At 37.9% G+C, this 21,455-nt stretch overlaps 1 protein-coding gene across 3 annotated transcripts in view; it reads right to left on the minus strand.

Annotated features, from left to right (window-relative positions):
* Positions 1 to 21,455, minus strand: part of LOC149788061 (UDP-xylose and UDP-N-acetylglucosamine transporter-like) — a 52,428-nt gene that overhangs the window by 13,522 nt on the left and 17,451 nt on the right. For all 3 annotated transcript variants that reach the window (XM_089974349.1, XM_089974348.1, XM_089974350.1), the window contains exons 2-8: positions 20,903 to 21,016; positions 18,937 to 19,039; positions 17,118 to 17,167; positions 14,729 to 14,810; positions 13,781 to 13,838; positions 10,045 to 10,154; positions 2,836 to 2,911 (exon numbers count right to left, since the gene is read on the minus strand). In XM_089974349.1, the coding sequence (XP_089830475.1) occupies positions 2,836 to 2,911; positions 10,045 to 10,154; positions 13,781 to 13,838; positions 14,729 to 14,810; positions 17,118 to 17,167; positions 18,937 to 19,039; positions 20,903 to 21,016 (593 nt within the window). The remainder of the gene's footprint in view (positions 1 to 2,835; positions 2,912 to 10,044; positions 10,155 to 13,780; positions 13,839 to 14,728; positions 14,811 to 17,117; positions 17,168 to 18,936; positions 19,040 to 20,902; positions 21,017 to 21,455) is intronic.

Here is a 21,455-nt window from a genome sequence, read left to right on the forward strand (position 1 = left end):
GCTTATTTTTTCTAGTCAAATATATTATGGCAAAAGGCACCTGATTTTTCAAATCTTACCATCATACATCTTGTAAGCTTATGTAAAATCCTTCTTAATTTGTGAATAAGTGCCTCATCTCCTTGAAGGAGCAAATGACAAGACATGGATGGTTTAACTAAGGAAGAGGCAGTCGACGGGAACTCCACTGAAGCTAGGGATTTGTTTACTCTTACAAGTATATCAAACTACTTACAAGCTAAGAGTTCATCTTCATCAAAAGTCACTTCTTCCCCCTTCTTCCCTTTCTTGCTTTGTTTACCTGAATCACTGTTTTCTTTTCTTGTGCATTTTCCTCCCTAACATGAACGAGTTCAAACAAATCTTTATATCACTGTGATTCCATGGAAGATTCATTAGTTTTGCTTTATTTTTGGTTGTCTAGCTATTCATTCTGAAAAAACTGAAAGATGCCCTTCGGTAGTGTCTACTGTTTCAGGAGTCAATGTATGCATATTCTCATTTCAGCAACTTTGCACACAATTGCAATTGTTTTCAACCTTCCACAGCTGCATTTCACTGCTATATTTTAATCTGGAAACACTGACTCAGTGTAACTGCATGGTGAGAAAAACTAACCGGCAAATTGTGTTCTACAATAAATGAAGGGTAAAAAGAGCTTCTGCTCTCACATCTTCTTTGTCTACATTCCTGAAATCGTTAGTGGTGTTAAAAAATGATGCAATCTTCTGTTGTGGTGTTGTGGTGTTGTGTCTTTGTGTTTCTTTGCAGGAACATGTTTTTGGCAGATGTCTCTGATGCCATGACTGACACTGAAATGCTGAATGCATTTAAGGCTGAACGCACAAGTTTTCCTTTGAAACACTGCTGAATGATGGGCCACATCTTTGAATAATCTTTCATAAACATCTCCACCCAATGAGGGGCCCTGAGTGGACAAGTGGTCTAAAGTGCTCTCCGTTATGGATCACTGCCATCTCACCTCTGTCTGCACTGGTTCGAGTCATGGATTCAGCCAATGTGGGTATGTGAGAAAGCTTGCCAGTAGCTTCTCGTGGGTCAGTGGTTCTTTCCAGGTCTTCCCGGGTTCTTCCTCCACCATTAACACTGGCCGCCATGTATAGCCTATCGTGTGCTGAAAAATGGCATTAAACCCCACAAAAAACAACAACTGGACCCAATGATTTTTCAATTTTATTCTGTTTTGCTGGGCTGTCATCATTTTGAGCATTGTTTGGTCTCTGCCCATGCTTTCTAATGGAATTTAATGTCATTTTGCAATGTGGATGAATATAGCATACAGACATTGTATTAATAATGAAATAAACTTTAAAAGAACATGTATTCAATAAGTGCTCTAAAGATAAAAGTCTTACAAATTCTTCAAACAGTGGCTTAAAATATTTCTATTGTGTATTTTAACTCCAGCGATATGAAGACACTGAATTTATTTTGACAACTATTGAAAGAATGTTTCTCTTAACCAATTAATTAGCCTACTATGATAGGTAAACTTGAAAGTCTGCCAAGCGCTATCATAAAATGGTCAAAATCATCATTCTTATGCCAATCGTCTAAATGTTGGTAATGCTGCTTTTTAAATTCTGAAATTAATTGTGACAGATCTTGAGAATACTTAGAAGTAGTTTTATTACAGATAAACTGATATACTTTTATCACTGGATATGCATATTGTGCAAACATAAGTTTCTATTTGGAAGATTTGGTGTCCTGTGCCATTTTCAATATGGCTGGCAAAAGACACTTAAACAAATGAAACTTTATTTCAGGTTGGATAATTTGAACAATAAATACTAAACAATTATTTATACAAAGAGTAGAAATGACAAATAAATGGGTACAGTCCTACTAATAACAGAACTTGCATTTAAAATATGCCACATACATGTAAAAACATTAAACAAATTACCTTGCAGTACAGTGGTACCTGATAATCAATTGTTAAAGCACATACTTACAAATGATGCCCCTTTCAAATTATAGCTTGGATTACAAATGATGCCCCTTTCAAATTATAGCTTGGATTACAAATGATGCCCCTTTCAAATTATAGCTTGGGTTGCAAATGATGCCCCTTTCTAATTATAGCTTGGATTACAAATAATGCCCCTTTCAAATTATAGCTTGGATTACAAATGATGCCCCTTTCAAATTATAGCTTGGATTACAAATGATGCCCTTTTCAAATTATAGCTTGGGTTACAAATGATGCCCCTTTCTAATTATAGCTTGGATTACAAATGATGCCCTTTTCAAATTATAGCTTGGATTACAAATGATGCCCTTTTCAAATTATAGCTTGGATTACAAATGATGCCCCTTTCAAATTATAGCTTGGGTTACAAATGATGCCCCTTTCAAATTATAGCTTGGATTACAAATTATGCCCCTTTCAAATTATAGCTTGGGTTACAAATGATGCCCCTTTCAAATTATAGCTTGTACATTCAGAACTGTGGAGAAATGTGAGTAGGAAGAAAGGTGGGGCCCCGAGTGGCCGAGTGGTCTAAAGCACTCTCTGTTATGGATCACTGCCATCTCACCTCTGTCTTCGTGGGTTCGAGTCTAGGATTCGGCTAACGTGGGTATGTGAGAAAGCTCGCCAGTAGCTTCTCGTGGGTCGGTGGTTCTTCCTGGGGTTTTCCAGGGTTCTTCCTCCACCATTAATACTGGCCGCCATGCATAGCCTATCGTGTGCTGAAAAATGGCATTAAACCCCACAACAACAACAACAATGAAGAAAGGCACATATAAGAAAGTAGGCCAGGACAACAATTGGTTTAGTTCTTTGATAATGAACATTTTTTTACAAACCTGATGCTTGGAAAAGATTGGCATGATTGTATATATCTCTGGCAACCAGCAGAAAACCAGGTAATGGCAGGGCATGCTAGAAAGAAGAAAAAAACCCAATGCAAAACAGAATAGTATTTTTCTGCATATTAACTAATACAGACATAATGATACTTGGGATCTCAAGACATGAAAACTCCATCCATTATGCCTGAGATTTCAAAACATGACAATTAAGTAATGATCTGTGTAATAACAGGTACAAATTAGGGGGTAAAACAATTAAGTGATATATTGATATTTTTGCTGTACTGAAAGCATATCAATACATGTGGTGGAAAATCTATATAAAACAATACTTACTGTATGCAAGTTATTTTAATCTTCAGAGTCATCAGTAATTATTAGTCCAATACTTTTATTCTTTAAATTGAGAATTCATATGAGACAGATGTTGCAGGCACAGGCACTCATTTTTGTTAGTTAAAATGAAATCTACAAATTAACACTGGGGCCCCGAGTGGTCTAAAGCATGCTCCGTTACAGATCACTGCTATCTCACCTCTGTCTGCATGTGTTCGAGTCAAGAATTCAGCCAATGTGGGTATGTGAGAAAGCTTGCCAGTAGCTTCTCAGTGGTTGGTGGTTCTTCCTGGAGTTTTCCCGGGTTCTTCCTCCACCATTAATACTGGCCGCCATGCATAGCCTATCGTGTGCTGAAAAATGGCGTTAAACTCCACAACAACAAATTAACACCTAGTGATGTCATTTATAATATTGCCTCCGCCCACCCCCCACCAATGCCAATTTCATGGTAATTATTCTATCCCAACAGCTTGTTTGGCATAAAGTAGTTAAGTTATCTCTAACCCTTGCCACCCCAATTTTGATATTCTAGATATTTATGTTGGTAGTAGGGTCAAAGACAATTGCCGATCGAAAAGTTCAAATTCGCTGACAGTGTTCAGTGTTGGTATCAGGCAGCCGCTTACTAGCCACCCAAGCAAACTTTCTGAATGCCTCCACATTGGGCCATACCTGCATGAAATTGAAAGGAAGATGATTTATTTTGTCAGAAATTACAAGTATAACCTTCAGTATATCTTTAATCTGTTGAGAGACGTGATAAAACTACATCATTGATGAAATCTGACCTGGAACTCACCATTTGCATTGCAAGTCACGTGATATAAATAGTTGTTAAACTAAATACAGTTGGCACATTGTGACCTATAACAAGTATTATGTCATAGTTTGAAGCTGCATCAAGGAAGTTTGACAAATGTGAGTTTAGAATATGGGCTACCTAGAAAAAACCCAAAATGGCTGATTCTCAGCTCTATTCATCTTCAGATATGATAAATATGATAACAATAATTGTTCAAGTTTTGAAGAATATTAGATTATTAGAGCTGGGAAAAGTGTTCATGGAGATACCAGTGGGCAATTTTGCGCCTGAAAATGGTGTTAAGTCCAATATACATGCTGAACGGCCAAAAATAGATGGCATCCTGGTCAATCATCCTTTCAGCAAAATATAGACAAGGCAGAATACAAAGCCAAATTAAAACAGACAATTTAAAAGTAGAATGCAATTTGCATTTCTTTTCTAAAAACAATTCAGCCATGTCTGATCACGTGCTACAAAACTATATTTCCTATCTGGGTTAAGATAACTGAATAAATAAGAATGAAAACAAAAATTAAGAAGTTATTTATTTGATCAGAATACCTTTTTCTGATGGTTAAAGTGAGTCCTACATCTCTTATCAATGGAGCAACCTTATATGGTCTAAAATGCTGAACACAAATCACAGACAATTAAGAAGAATTCTGTCAGAATGTATTTTAGTATTTTTGTTATTTTTTCGTGGATGCTTAGTATATGTCTGCCTCTGTCAACTAAAATCCAGCTCCTGGCCTTCGCGAGTGGCTTAGATTTGAAGCCCGGCAGACCATGTTTTCTACTAACAGGAGAAGGGGTGAAGGCGGCCCACTGGCGCCTTAAAACCAGTTGCTTCGGGTAGATGGGACTCGTAAACCTTGGATGGTAGCTCATCTAGGAGAAGGAAAACTCCGATTCCAAACCTCTGCTGCCTTGTGGCTATACCCACTCATGGGAAAGGCTAAGGGAGTAAACCCCGACAGAAAATCCGGAGATGGAGTCCCTAAGACGGTATGACATTGACTTCAACGTCATTCCGGCAACTCCTGCGACGCCGTTGGTGCCAAGCTGTATCGGCATTCGTCGTTCCCTTGGGCACACCAGCTGCGTGGAGAGGGGGGATCTGCTGCATGGGCAACAGCTGATTCTCCATACCACCCTGCCCAGGCTTCATAGCTCCACTGGAGAGGACACTCCAGCGTCGTTGTACGGCGTCGGCACAACACGAGAAGTAGCAGTTTACCGGTTCTAAGTCAAAGCTCGATTGGCGTAGAGCTTGGCGCCAGGGGTTACTTCTGACGGTGGGAGAGATCATCAGGTCTCACTGGACAGCTACCGCCCGCCTCAAGCTGGGCAGCCCCCAGTCAGTAAGGTGCTGCCCGCCATGGCCTGCCTGCTTCACTGGGTGCGTGGAGCTGAGAGAACCATCTCGACAAGTGGGCCACAAAACTCTGCACCAGGAAAGACTAAAAGAAGAAATAAAAAGACTCCAACTCTTCGTTTTGCAACCTGGAACATCAGGACCATGTGTCCTGGATTGACCACTGACCTACAGCAGATCGACGATGCACGGAAGACTGCCGTCATTGACAGAGAACTCTCCCAACTGAACATCGACATTGCCTGCCTCCAGGAGACCCGACTGGCTGACAGCGGCACCATCAGGGAAGCCAATTACACATTCTTTTGGCAGGGGAAGCCCTTGGATGAACCTAGGCAGCATGGTGTAGGCTTTGCCGTAAAGAACACGCTAATCGCCTTCATTGAACCTCCATCATCAGGTACTGAGAGAATCCTTGCCCTCCGGCTGTCAACATCCTTAGGCCCGGTCAACATCTTCAGTGTGTACGCCCCAACCCTCTACTCCACCTACGAGGAGAAAGACAAGTTTTATGAGGCTCTGGATCAGGCAATATCCAGTATCCCCAACAATGAAAGCCTTTACTTACTAGGAGACTTCAATGCTAGAGTGGGAGCTGACCATGAGGCCTGGTCCACCTGTCTCGGCTTTTACGGAAGGGGCAAGATCAACGAGAATGGTCAGCGACTGCTGCAGATGTGCTGCTCCCACAGTCTATGTGTGACAAACACTTTCTTCAAATGCAAGGAGATCCACCAGGTGTCATGGAGACACCCATGTTCACGCCACTGGCACCAGCTAGACCTCGTCATCACCAGGCGTGCAGAACTGGCCAGTGTCCTCCTTACCCGCAGCTACCACAGTGCCGATTGTGACACAGACCATTCCCTCATGGCCAGCAAGGTGCGAATATTACCCAAGAAGCTGCACCACGCCAAGAAGAAGGGTCACCCACGTATCAACACCTACTGTGCAAGCAACCCAGAGAAAACACAGCAGTTCATCAGCAAACTGAAGGAAGCCCTCACCAAAGTGACACCTGATGACACCATTGATTCCAAGTGGTCCCATATCCGTGACTCTGTGTACAAATCAGCCATCACAGCTTACGGGAAGAGGGAGCGAAAGAATGTCGACTGGTATGAGGCAAACTGGGAGGAGATGGAGCCCGTGACTGAGGCAAAGAGGAAAGCCCTTCTGGCATACAAGGCTGCACCTAGCCCCAGAACACTACAAGCCCTCAGGATTGCAAGGAATAACGCCCAGAAGACCGCCCGCCGTTGTGCCAACACCTACTGGCTGAACCTTTGCAACAGTATACAGACAGCTGCTGACACTGGGGATACAAGAGGAATGTATGAGGGTATCAAAAAAGCGACAGGCCCCCCCAGCTACAAGACCGCCCCCCTCAAGTCCAAGACGGGCGAAGTCATCACAGACCAGGGGAAACAACTGCAGCGATGGGTTGAGCACTATCTTGAGCTATATGCAACCCAAAACAATGTCACTGGAACTGCCCTGGACGCCATTCCAGACCTGCCTGTCATGGAGGAGCTAGACACACAGCCCACCCTGGAAGAGCTCGGAAAAGCCATCGATTGCCTTGCCTGTGGGAAGGCTCCTGGAAGCGACGGCATTCCGCCTGAAGTCCTCAAGAGCGGAAAACCAGCACTGCTCCAGCCCCTACACACACTCCTCTGCCTTTGCTGGGAACAGGGATACATCCCACAGGACATGCGTGATGCCAACATCGTCACTTTGTACAAAAACAAAGGAGACCGTAGCGACTGCAACAACTATCGGGGCATCTCCCTCCTCAGCATCGTCGGAAAGGCCTTCGCCCGTGTTGCCTTGGCACGCTTGCAGATCCTAGCCTCCCGCGTCTACCCAGAATCCCAGTGTGGATTTCGAGCCGGCAGGTCAACTGTAGACATGATCTTCTCACTACGTCAGCTGCAGGAGAAGTGTCGCGAGCAGCGGATGCCCCTCTACATTGCCTTCATAGACCTGACGAAGGCGTTTGACATGGTTAGTCGGAGTGGACTCTTCAGACTCCTGCAGAAGATCGGCTGCCCCCCACGTCTGCTTGCTGTCATTATGTCGTTCCACGAGAACATGCACAGCACAGTGTGCTTCAATGGCGCAACATCTGAAGCATTCCCAGTCGTTAGCGGAGTCAAACAAGGCTGTGTCCTTGCACCGACGCTCTTTGCCATCTTCTTCTCCATGCTTCTCCAGTACGCATTCAAGGACTGCAGCGAGGGAGTGTACGTCCATACCAGGGCTGATGGCAAGCTGTTCAACATCGCCCGTCTCCGTGCTAAGACTAAAGTCACAGAGGTACTCATCCGTGAATTGCTCTTTGCCGACGATGCAGCCTTGACATCACACACGGAAGATGGACTTCAGCAGCTGGTATACTGCCTCTCCCATGCATGTAAGGAATTTGGACTGACCATCAGTTTGAAGAAAACAAATGTCATGGCACAGGACACAGACTCCCCTCCCTCTGTCTCCATCGATGGGTACAATTTGGAAGTTGTCGAGAACTTCACATACCTCGGGTCTAACATCTCCAGCTCACTCTCCATTGATTCTGAGGTGGGCGGCAGGATTGCCAAGGCAGCAGCAGTGATGGCCAGACTTAACCAGAGGGTCTGGAACAACCCCAACCTCACAGAGAAGACCAAACTGCGTGTCTACCAAGCGTGCGTGCTCAGCTCACTTCTCTACAGCAGCGAAACATGGACCACCTATGCAAGACACGAGAGGAAACTCAACAGCTTCCACCTGAGATGTCTGCGGCGCATTCTGCACATCCAGTGGCAGGACAAAGTACCCAACACAGAGGTTCTAGAACGCGCCAACATGAACAGCATGTTCTCCATACTCAGCGAGAGGCGCCTTCGCTGGCTCGGCCATGTCAAGAGAATGGACCCAGGTCGCATTCCCAAGGACCTGTTATATGGGGAGTTAGCAGAAGGTGCACGACCAACTGGACGACCACATCTGCGCTACAAAGATGTTTGCAAGAAGGATATGAAGACAGCAAACATCAATGTCAACGACTGGGAGAGCTGTGCAAACAACCGTTCCAGCTGGCGTCTAGCTGTCAGGCAGGGAGTTCAAAACGCAGAGGAAAAGAGAAGAATAAAGCAAGCTGAAAAGAGAGCTAAAAAGAAGGATAAGCAAAAGCGTACTTTGGAGCTATGCCATCGTCTCTCGTAGACGGACGGATGCCAAGGAGGATAGTATATGTCTGCAATCTGCATTTTGGAAATACAACCTGTACATAACAACACCTATCACTGAGAGACCTTCTAAAGATGGAAAGACCATCAGGTTAATATGTGTATCAATAATGTATTGTAGGCATGTATCGTTAATCATATTGATATTTGGCACAGTTTGTAACATTTCACCTATAGTACATGTACATATATATGTGATGCTTGAGATTTCAAGACATTAAATCTTAGAAATCAAGTACAAGTCTGCTCTTAGAATCTAACTTCATCCCCAAGATGTTTCAAAAATGCTGTTGTGCAGCAATGAGAAAACTTTCCAAGGTGTAAATTTCTCCCATTATTCAGAAAGAAAAAGAAACTTTTTAAAGATGATCACTATATCTTTAGAAGTGAACATATTTGTCTTTCATTTCTAGTTTCAGAACTTATTCTCATATATTACCGAGTATAATTAATATTTATTTTCTAATTCTCAAGACATTTAATTAAATGTATGGGATATAGAAATAGAAGAAATATCAAGCACCAAACAAAACTATATCTGTCAGCAAGCAGGTGTTTGCTGAATCTGCCTCTAAAAGTAAAAATCTGACAAATTCATATATCAAAGTTGCATTGGGATTTCAAGCATTGGGCACTATCCCTCCTAAAAGCTCAAAAAGGGGAGCAAATCTGGACAGTCTATGTGTGTGTGTGTGATTTTGGAGTTTTAACATAGCTTTAGCAAGTTTTCAGTCATATGGCTACAATGTCTGCAGTGTGACAGTTTATAGTGATGTCTAGCACTGACACATGTAGTATGATGTTCCACCCAGTCACATTATTCTGACACCAGTCCAACCAGTCCTAACACTAACCTCTTATTGTTGCAGACCAGCTAGGCAGCTGTTAGTACTATTTTTATATGACTAGCCAGGGTTCAAACCCACAACCTTAATGGGTTTTTTAATCTTAAATTCAAGCTACAATTTTCCCTCATATTTAGAACAAAAATAACAGTAAATCCAAGCTTATGAGCAACCTGTTGACACCCTAAAAACAACTTTGATCTGACCATCATCATCAGTAGTTAGATTTCTAGTACAATGTATACTGTGATATTTCTCCACTTCATTTTGTAGATTCATGGTAGCTACTAACGCCAAATGTATACAGGACTCTGTTCCCTTAAGGATGATGAAAACATAACTTTGGCACAACAACAAAATTTGATACTCATAAACAACAAAAATTGATACTCATATAAATAGGATCTGATGCTAAATTTATGGGTAAGTAATTTCCCTTTGTATTAATTGCAAATTCACTGTATCATTGCCAATACTGGCATTTTTCACTGTAGTTTGGATTCTGAAAACTTTACAACTGATGTCTTTCAATGTCAATGAATAAAAAGTTTTACATCATCCTGCTAGGTTAGCTTTTAGATTAAATTAACTGTACCCCACAATACTCACATTATAAAACATGGCTTCATCTGGATGTTTCCCATGCTTAGAGAACATTTGTTCCTGAAATATTCCCATCCTGGCTGACATAAACAGAGCAAAACACAGCATGGCTATACCTGAAAAAATAAGACACAATTCTTTCCCAAATTCTGTTAAGTAGTTTTTTTTTTATAGATAAAGTTGTGTAAATGTTTTCCCACTTTAGTAACTGTAGCTATATCTGATGGTGGAGTGGCATCATTGTATCAATTTGACAGGCATTCAAACTGGGCACTTTATGTCATCTCTGGTCAAATTCGGATAAGCAGTTATTCAGAACAAATAAAGATTTTTCTATTTTTAGTAACAGCAACCATATTTTATGGCAGATTGGTATTATGTTTGTATAAATTTATATACCTTCATGCCAGAACCAACTCAAAAATTTCGTCAAATTCTGCTGAGTCATTTCTGTTAAGTTGCTTGTAGGATTATCTAGCTTAAATAAAGATGAATATGTTTAGTGATGGGTAAGTATCATTTGCAAATCATTTGAAGGTCTTCACACCATGGTGCTTTCTGTGCAGATTCTCACATTTTATTTAGCAGTTTAGGATAACAAGCTGTCACAAAATATTTCTATTTTCTATCCTGAAATTTGTCAACTTTAAAGGTCTTCATGTCATGATGCTTTCAGACAAATTTCATAAAATTCTGTCAGTAGTTTCTGAGACGAGTTTTCCATTTTTATTAATGGTGGCCATATTTGGTAGGCATATCTGTACAATGCTGAAATTAGTCTGGAAATTTTTGAGAAGTTGAAAACAGTAATTGCTGACGATGAACAGGTTTTTCTGTTTTTGGTAATGGTAGACATCTTCATGGCAATTTAATATAAACTAAAAGGTCTTTATGCCAAGATGCTTCCATTAAATCTGAAACCTGTTAATTGGTTTTGGAGATGTCATTTAAAAGTTTTTCTGTTTTTTTTTTAAAGTAATGGTGGCCATATTCGGTAATGGATCAATATTATTTGTATCAGTTTGGTAGGCCTTTATGCCAAGTTTTGCTGAAAATGGTCTGGTGGTTCTGAAGAAGGTAAATATAGTAACTGTTGATAAACAATGGATGCAGCATGAAGGGCCATGCTATATATTCTCCTTGCCATACAGTCAGGTGACCTAAAGGGTGTATCTTTCTCTTTAACTGTATACCATATATCATTCCTTCTTCAATGAAAAACTTTATTTCAACTCAATCATTTATCAGAACCCTCCATAGTGAAAGCACCATGTCAATATGACCAATTAGCCATAATTTTATGGCCACTGTTATAGCCATGTTGGAGGTGAGATTGACACCATCATCATTTTCAGTGAAAACCCCGATAAGATCATTCATTCAGCAGAAGTAGTGATAACAAGATTTTCAAGATGGCCACTGTGGGGGCCATACTGTATGTCTGAGCCTGACTATAGTACAAGTCACATGGGTCATGTAGGCATTCAACACCTACTATTTCAGTAATGGGTGTAACTTTTTTTTACAATTTGATTCTACATACCTTTAAGTGGCAAATATTCACTTCATTTGGATTCATATACATCCATATTTCTTTGGAAGGTCATTATTTAGATGCTCCAAGAGGTACATATGACAAAATCAATGTTAAAGTACATCAACATTTTGGACAAAATGAACCTACAGGTGTGATCCAGTACAATCCAGACTGAATGTTGTGCACTGTGATGTCACAATGAAAGCTACACATATGAATAAACAAATTCGTACAACCATCAATTGTGATGATTCCACTCAAAGCGCTCTTATTTGGACCCAGGTTTTAGTACATGGCTACCACTGTAAAAGTCCATAATCTTTGTCTGGAAATTTCTTGGTGACAGTTAAGGTGCAGAACATTCAATAATCAGGAATGAAAAGACTTTGGTTAAAGAAAATTAGTGTTAAATTTTAAAAGAACTAATTATATTTAATGTAAAATGAGTAAATGTGCATACATAACCCATGTGACTTGTAATATAATTTCATTTAGGACCAACTAGACATCAAAATAAGTCTTTAATTTAAAAAAAAAAAAAACAACCAAAAGATGTTAATGACTATTGATTCTGGAGAGTAGCAATAACAAGATTCTCTAGATGGCCATTGTGGCAGCCATATTGGAGAACGAGCAGCACCACTGTCATTTAGGACCAACTAGATATATACCAAGATTTTCAAGATGTTTCCTGGCAGCCATATTTTACCTCAGATCTGCAGCATTTACATTTAGTGTGTGTGTGATCTAGATTTTTAATGTAGCTTTAAAAAAAATTCAGTCATATCGCTATGATGTCTGCAGTGTGACAGTTTATAGGGATGTCTAGCAATGGGGCATCATGCCGCAGACATGTAGCATGCTGTCCCACCCAGTCACATTATCCTGACACCAGGCCAACCAGTCCTAACACTAACCTCTTAATGCTGAGTGCCAAGCAAGGCAGCTGTTAGTACCATTTTTGTAAATCTTTGGTATGACTAGGCTGAGGACTGAACCCACGACCTACCACATCCAAGGAAGATGCTCTAACACTAGGTCACCGGAGCGGTCCATTTACATTTAGGACCAACTAGACATCATAAGAAGTTTTTCAGCAAAAGTCCCATGTAGATATGACCATTCATTCAGGAACAGTGATAACAAGAGTTTCAAAATGGCCACTGTGATGGCTATGGGGACTCTCACCCATTATTATGTACTTTTTAGAGAGTGACGTATGTAAGGTGAAGTTTTTTGCATTTAAAACATGCACAATGAAGAGAATGTTGGCATAGCTCTTTGTTACTTTGATGTAATATGGCTGGCATTTCTTTGGATATTGTACTTTTGGAAATTGTACATGATCTAAGCACATTACTAAGATGAATGCTCCCTTGTGCTAAAAAAAATCAGCCTGAATTAGTCTAAAGTACACTATCCTTAGCAGTTATGCAATTGGGAAAATGAATACCAGCTTCTGAATGTGCAATGAATAAATTACCAAATATATAAAATGTTAAAAAAAAGTTATTGGCTCTTTTTTTTACAATTTACATCTGAAGTTCAGGAAGTGAAAATGACCCAGTGGAGCTAGCACTTTTTTGAAAGGTGCACATCTGGAGTAAGGCCAAGCTGTATACTCTATAACCCATATTACACCAATCAATCATACACCAAAATAAAGGTAATTAAAGGTTCTTTGAACAATACCTAAGATATGTGAGGTCTTTTTTAAATAGCCAGTACAAACAGTGAAGAAACCCATGGAGATTCCTTTTCTTTAAAATTATAACCCTATGCAAAATATGAAACTGTAGAGCGCTACCTACACTGGGTGTCCTAGCAACAATATTTTCATTTATGACTAACTAGATCATGGGATGAATGTGTGTGTTAAGTTTCATGGCATTCATCCAAGTAGATTAGGAACAGTCACAGCAAACTTGTGCTAATGGATGGATGATGGACAAAAGACCATGCTATAAGTTCTCCAGGTCTGTGCCCAGCAGAGCTAAAAATAAGGTCATGAATCATTTTATGCCAAGTCTGACAAATCTGGGCTTATTAGAGTTGTGAAGTTTATACTTGTTTTCACACTTTATCAAAGTATAAGAAATAATCAGAGAATTATACTATTATAATTATGACTTAAACAGGGCAGATGAGATAGAATTGTTTGACTTTTTCATTTTGTTTAATAATAATTATTACACTTTTGCTCACCTATCAACCAGTTGATGTAGTCTAACATCTGATTTCCAGTATGACTTGGATGAGATTCCTTAAAAATAGGAGTATAGGTGTTAATTCACATACCACATGCCTTACATAAAAGAATCATATTTCAGTATATAATATGGGATTACATCATGGAACATGTTTATTTTTGTTTTCCCCAGTGTTGGCATAATATAATAATCTGGAAGTTAAATGATAGCATAATAATACAGAATTTTAACATGAAGTCAAAAAGCCAACTGATGGCATTTAGTTTTATCCTAGTCTTATCAGTTATAAACTTTTCAAAAACAGTAATCATAGAAACTATTAAAATAGTCTTATATTTTCACCTTAAAGATGGTACTGGAAAGGGTCTGTATACATAACCAACTTCACATGATCTTCATGGATCAACAAGCAAAGCACCATTTCCAAGTGCATGAGATTTTAATAGACTGACAGACTGATGCCTAATGGTACATGAAAATCTAGTTCTAAGGTAATGGGAATAAAGACACAAACAACCATCTCGAGCTAATCCTGGAACAGCTCAAATCAATAACCCAATGATTATGAGTACAGTGCACTCAGTATTTATTACTGGATGTGGAACTGCAAGGTCCTCACTAATTTCTTAAATAAACTGTGCCAAAAATTAACTAAATTAGCAAGAAACATGCGTTATAATTTCAACTACACATATTATTTCTTTGTGAAGTCTCTCCTATAGTTAGAAAATTCCGATTTTTCTTGAATGGAGGGGGAAATTCACCCATACATTTAGAGTTTTAACAGACTCTGCACCTTACAAATCTGACACTCTAAATTCAAACAGTGGCCTATGACAAAAAAGGTTGAATTTTCCCAGATGTAAACAACAGTCTTACAGTATAAATACTAACCACCTGACTGTCCACATGTACACAACAATCTTACAGTATAAATACTAACCACCTGTCCAGCTGATGCAAAGGTACTGATACATATACCAACAGTAATCATCAAAACTGACAGGTACTTGTCAAGGTTATACCTGTAATGAAATCATATATTAGTAATTCTCAAATAATGATAACCCATGGTCAAATATAAAGGAAATGCTCAAAAAGTAATATTTTTTATCCATTTTGTGAATCAATATCTATTAATTAAAACTATGCCTCATTCACATAATATACTCTCTATAAATTCCAGAAATTAAGTGTTAAAATTATTTTAGAGTGACCTTGTGTATAATTACATACTGCATTACCTCTCTTGATCAAGGTTATATTAATTTTACTGTTATGTAGAATGTTATCAGTGAGTGGAACATCATCCTATAACTGGAAACTGTGATGAAACAAGAAATAAAGAATACAATTAAAGTATAGGAAAGAACAAGCCATTGCCTTTCTATACTAGATAAAAGATCCTAAAGTTAAAATATTCATTTTTACTACTGCCAACCAAATAACAAGAAGGAATTTCTTAACAAAGAAAATGAATAAGCCTACTCTGTCCCTACCATGACAGTTCATGTCATTCTTTGACAGTGGTACTGAACTAGGTAGAACAAAAGGAATGTTTAGCATTGTTAATGAAATTAAATTTTGTTTGCACATTCTCTGATCTTTTTGTCATTGTTTAACAAAGATGTTCCTAACAAGATTGGACCAAACCTGACTTAATTTTCTTTCTGTTGACCTTAAACAGATTTCCAGGGTCAGTCTGTGTGCAAGATATATTGGAAACCATTTGTGATGACAAATGATGTCATTGTTTTATATTGATAACAGTGACAAGGAAAGCTAAAACCTGTCTACAATAATCCCACAAAGGAACACAAAAATTTCTCCTACGTGAACATTTTAATTCATTCCTACAAATCAAACATCACACTAGCTTTATTGTGTATAAATCTGAGAAATGCATACAATAAAAACTTTGCAATCCTTGTTCCCAGTTTGCAAAACTGTACACTGACTGTGCCTTCTCAAAATTCAGATCTAACAGCAACAGTCATTAAATTCCTGAAGTCTCTTTTTTAGATTCATTTTGATCAATCCAATTCCTCAGCTGTAAAAACAAAGATTATTCTAAACATACTGCAGAAACATTTTCCCTTTAATTCATGAAACATGTATCATTTTGTGCAGGCAAAATGCGATCACATATAATAAACAGAACCATCTCACAACTCAATGACCTTCAATCTAACAAAAACTAGGTAAGGATGGAAACCAAACTAATACAGGAACCAAAATCTGCATCAATGTGTGTCTGTGTGTGTCTTTTGGTATACATGCACATATACTGTGTGACCTCACTACACTATGATCATGGTGTGTGTGTGTGTGTGATTTGGAATTTTAATGTAGCTTTAACAAATTTTCAGTCATATCACTATGATGTCTGCAGTGTGGCAGTTTATAGTGATGTCTAGCACTGGGGCATCATGCCACATACACGTAGCATGATGTCCCACCCAGACAATTATCCTGACACCAGGCTGACCAGTCCTAGCACTAGCCTCTTAATGCTGAACGTCAAGCTAGGCAGCTGTTAGTACCATTTTTTTGTAAATCTTTTGGTATGATTCGGCCAAGGTTTGAACCCATGACCTCCCACATCCTAGGTGGATGCTCTAACCACTAGGCCACCGGAGTGGTATGAATATGATGGTTCAGATCCATAAAACATGACCGTGTTATGTACTGAACCACGTTCTATAACTGTAGCAACTTTTCAGTAGTGAGATTTAACACTGATGATTAGCAATTACTGAAACTGATTAAAAATCTGGATGAAAATCTTTCCTTTACTTTGAGCAAAATTTTTATACAGAATGTACAGAAGAAAAATGGAAAGGACTTACTGGCTTTTATTGTTCATAGTTCAATAATAAGATTAACACTAAGCAGCTTTTTAATGAGCTGACTTCTTTCAAATTAAGATGAATGGACAGTGATCGATTAATGACACATTTGAAATGAATATTAACAAATTAAAGAAACTTTGAACATTTGTTTTTAATCGAGATAGATGCAATTATATATATATTTTTTATTTTTTTAAAAATAATGCATCACATCTTGCCAAATTATTAAAACAATCTTGTTTCTTTTGGCAGAAAAACTGTGCACTTCAAGAAATTGGTAAAATTATTGTAAAATCTTGTGAGCCATGCTACGACCATGTTATATCCATATTCATATGTTGTCTCTTCCCCAATTAATTAACTTATTACACATTAGTCCTCATAGTATGAAAACTCAAAATTTATTTTTCATAATCAAATAAAAAAAAAATGCTGCGGGAGGGTGAGGGTGCAAGAGGAGCATAACAGGTTATTGATTACCTTTTCTTCAGAATGATGATACCAAGAATCATATTGGCTATCAGAGATCCCTGAAAAAGATTTACACTGTTAATTGAAGAAGCTGTGTGTATGTGCATGTGCATGTGTGTTCATGTGCATTCTCATTATGGGCTGCTTACTATTATCAGCCTTATAACACTGATCTAGATTTCTAGCTAAAATATGTAGACAGGTGAAAAGTGTGTTTGTGTGGGGAACAAGAGATCTTGCAAGAATACAATATATGTAAACTACCTTGTCAATTTCACCTATTATACTATAGTTTGATAAAAGAATTCTTTCCAAAAGCAAAATGAGTAATTCAAATGTACAGCTTCTTGCCCATAATTGAAGTTATCCAAAATGTTGATAATCTAAGTTTTATTGACATTTTCCGAGACAAACAGTCTCTGGATCTTGTGAGATAAACATGCTCAGCTAATTTGATGGGAGATCATTTCATTAATATGTGCTGATCTTATTTATGATGGAATCTAAGACAATAAAAATAATAACAAGAATTATGCTTATTTAGTCAAATAATATGCTCATTTGGGGTCATCTTAAACAGAGAAGATAAGCATGTGCATTCTAGAAAAGATAATAGAACATGTAATTACTATTAAGTTTCACATGTCTTTAGTATTATAAATAGTAAATTCTATTATAAACAGTAAATTCAATTATAATCTGTTAGTAATACATACATGATCATAATACTACTTCTTAAATACGGTCATATTTTCTGCAGACCTTACATGCAGTGGAAGCTTATTGCACATAACAGTACCAGAGTATTGGAAGCTTAATTGCACATAACAGTACCAGAGTATTGGAAGCTTATTCCAAATAGCAGTACGAGAGTATTGGAATCTTTGTACACTGCTCTGATCTTGGTTTTTGTGGATGAAGGTTTTCATGTGATGTTGATCTCAACTGGTAAGGTGTTGCATAAGGCCATAATAAATTCTGAAGACAAACTGGTGCAGCTCCATGTATACATTTATATACAAGAACTAACCTGTGAAAATCAATTGTTTCATACGCTGCAAACCAGTTTAGTTCTGCAAACAATTTTTTTGCTGAATAATCAATACATGAATCTAAAATAATGCATGCTGCTCTTTATAAAGTTTATAAATTATGTCAAGCTCAATTTTGGCACACTTTCTCCATGCAGCTGAATAATAATTCATTGCTGGAAGAATATACCTAATATAGCAAAGGACAAGAGTACACTGGGTAAATATTTCTAAATTCTACTATTAAAGCAGGGCAATTTTGGACAACATATTTTAAGTTTTTGATCAATACTGAATTAGAAATATGGTGTATAGAGTGGTAACAAAGTTCAGCCAATCTGATGCAAGATCACCTCATTAATATGTGTGGATCTCTCTAATTATAGAAACTGTCAGAGATGATGATGCACAGATTCCAAGTTAGATGAAAATTGGATCAGAAGTATGGCCTCGAAACTGGGGAAAACAAATGTTCACATTTGCACAACCAATGCAGCACAATGGACAATGGGCCATATGCTTGGTGATGCATTTGACAAGAATGTTCATATCAAAAGCTTAATTGGTTTTATGGTCCAGTGAGCTAAAGATGCTCTGTCTTTCAAAAAAAGGCTCCAACATTTTAAAAGGTGCCCCTCTAACCCACTTGTAAGAAATTCCTAGTCAAAGTACTATAAAATATTTTTTTTAAGTGTCCACATAAAACGTTCTACAACCAAAAGTCTCAAATTTGTTTGTCTGCATCTCAGCATCTATTTTCATTCTAATAATGTGAAAGTTTACTAGCAACAACTTACGGATCTAAAGATCATGTGAAGCGGCATGGAAATGTTGTAGAACAAGGCTTGATTGTTAATCACCTGCACCACGAAAAACATTGCAACCATTACAAAATAGTTCCTGAAAGAAAACAAATCATGAAAGTGTAAAAGCAAACAATGGATGTTTTAACTGGACATTAAATTTGAAATTTTAACTGGACATTCTACCGGATTATCTTTTTGAAAAATTGAAAATTAAAGCATCACAAATTCAAATAATACAAACTTGTCTGATTCTTTGCAGAAGTACTGTGTTTGCAATAGTGGTAATATACTTCCCCTCCAAATAAAATTTTACTAAAAAAAAAAGAACTGATACCAAGAATTTTATCAACAAAGTTAAATCAAATGTAAATCCCTGTGTCCTCTAGACTGGTCAACATATGCACATGTCCTAAAGATGGGAATTCATTAGTCATGTGTGACAGGACTGAATTATTATGCTTCCAAAACATTTTCTTCAGAAATTGAAAACAAACATTTTTTCCGAGTAATTTTCCAACAGAGATTTGTTAAGATAATATTAGCTTTTTGTTTTTTGTTGGTCTAAAATACACTGCCTATACCATGCTGAGGAAATGGTAGCTAAGTGCCTTTCACAAGGATACAATAAGGCAGCTGACAAAGGTAAGTATCAAACCCGGGACACCTAGATTTTGAGTCCATGCTCTACCAACTAAGCTAACTGTGGATCCTTAAACGTTCGTTTTCTACAACCACACATTTCACTTATTTGAACCTTGGAAAAAAAAAAGAACTGCCAGAATCACTACTTGACATTATATATTTAAGTGGCTTTATTTAATTGGCTAAATTTTGCAATTTAATGGGCATCTGTAATCTGAAGCTACAGATAAGGTAAATAAAGAAAGCAAGAAAAATGAAGAAGCACAATGAAGTTTGCATTTTGTCAGCTCATCTACTCAGGTTTTCAATCTAAAAAGCAGGATAAATTCTTTAAATTTACCAGGAATTATTTTTATTGCCCTGCTTTAACAATTCTGCAGAAAATGTGTCAGGTTGCTATTTGACAATTTCTCAAAGGCATGATAAACATAACTGCAAACAACACAGACCCTAATCTGCCATCACATAATGCACCAGCCGATCTGAATTCATGCAGTTTGTAGTTGGACCTGACTTGTAACCGAGTGTGTATGGTAGATTATATTGTTACAATTGCATTAGGGGGCCCCGAGTGGCCAAGTGGTCTAAAGCGCTCTCCGTCACGGATCACTGCCATCTCACCTCTGTCTGCGTGATTCTGAGTCTCAGGCTTGGCCAATGTGGATATGTGAGAAAGCTTGGCGGTAGCTTTTTGCGGGTCAGTGGTTCTTTCTGGGGTTTTCCTGGGTTCTTCCTCTACCATTAATACTGGCCACCATGTATAGCCTATCTTGTGCTGAAAAATGGTGTTAAAACCCTATAACAACAACAACTGCATTATATTTTCAGTTCTGTTCTTCTTAGAGTAACTCTCAAAGACTGTAATGCAGAATCTTACAGTGACAAAACATATTGCAATAAAATTTGATTTTTTTAATCCAGTTATCGAGCACGATCTATAATGATGCATAATACTGAAAACTGATTGTAGGTTATTAGTAGAATCAACACAAGAAAATAAAGGTGTCTTAACTGTTGTTATTTTGTATAATTTATTTACCCAGATATAACTTTTTCTTATATAAAAACATAAGAACAGTAAATAGAGGAATCCAAAAGAGAAATGGAGGAATTCAAAAGAGAAATGGTAAAATCAACAAAATGTTTTTTCATTCTTGAACAAAATCTACTTTTAGATTATTCTTCCCTATATCAGAAACTGCAATGAAAAAAATTGGTACATTGGGTCGTGGTCAGCCCAAATTATTAATATAAGGATCCTGCTGAGGACACTGAACTGCAGATGGCTTTAACAAATATTTCGTTTAATACTCACTTTAAAGGAATTACTGGTTTCTTGGTGCCAAATTGTGCTGTTGTGATGAATCCCTCCAGTGCAATAAACACAAACTGACAAAAGGTGATGATGTTTCCACTGCCAGGAAGCTCACTGTTAAAAAGAACAACTCAGTTTGTGAAACCTTTACAAAACACAACACCTTAAACCAAGATACAGTGCAACACCATTAATCCAGACATTTAAGTTTCCTCATTTTTGTGCTGATTATAACAAATAATCCAGATCAACAAATAAATTAAAAGAATGAAATAGGAAATATTTTTTAAGATATAGTTGTCTGAATAATAAGAGATCATGATAAACGGAGTCTGGATTAACAAGGTATCACTGTTTTGCTGTCTTGTTTACATTTAACATAAAGCATTAATGTGGAAATGAACAAAGCATCAGTATAATAAATAACAAAGCATCATTATAGACAACAACAAATCATAGCTATGGAAAACTTTGGATCAAGGTGACTAGATAAACAATTTTTTGTTGTAGAAATGATGCTATATTTACCACTAAGCTGTCTAAAACTATGAGG

This window comes from Sinohyriopsis cumingii, chromosome 11, assembly GCF_028554795.1.
Source record: "Sinohyriopsis cumingii isolate HCF-2022 chromosome 11, ASM2855479v2, whole genome shotgun sequence".
Taxonomy (NCBI): Eukaryota; Metazoa; Mollusca; class Bivalvia; order Unionida; family Unionidae; genus Sinohyriopsis; species Sinohyriopsis cumingii.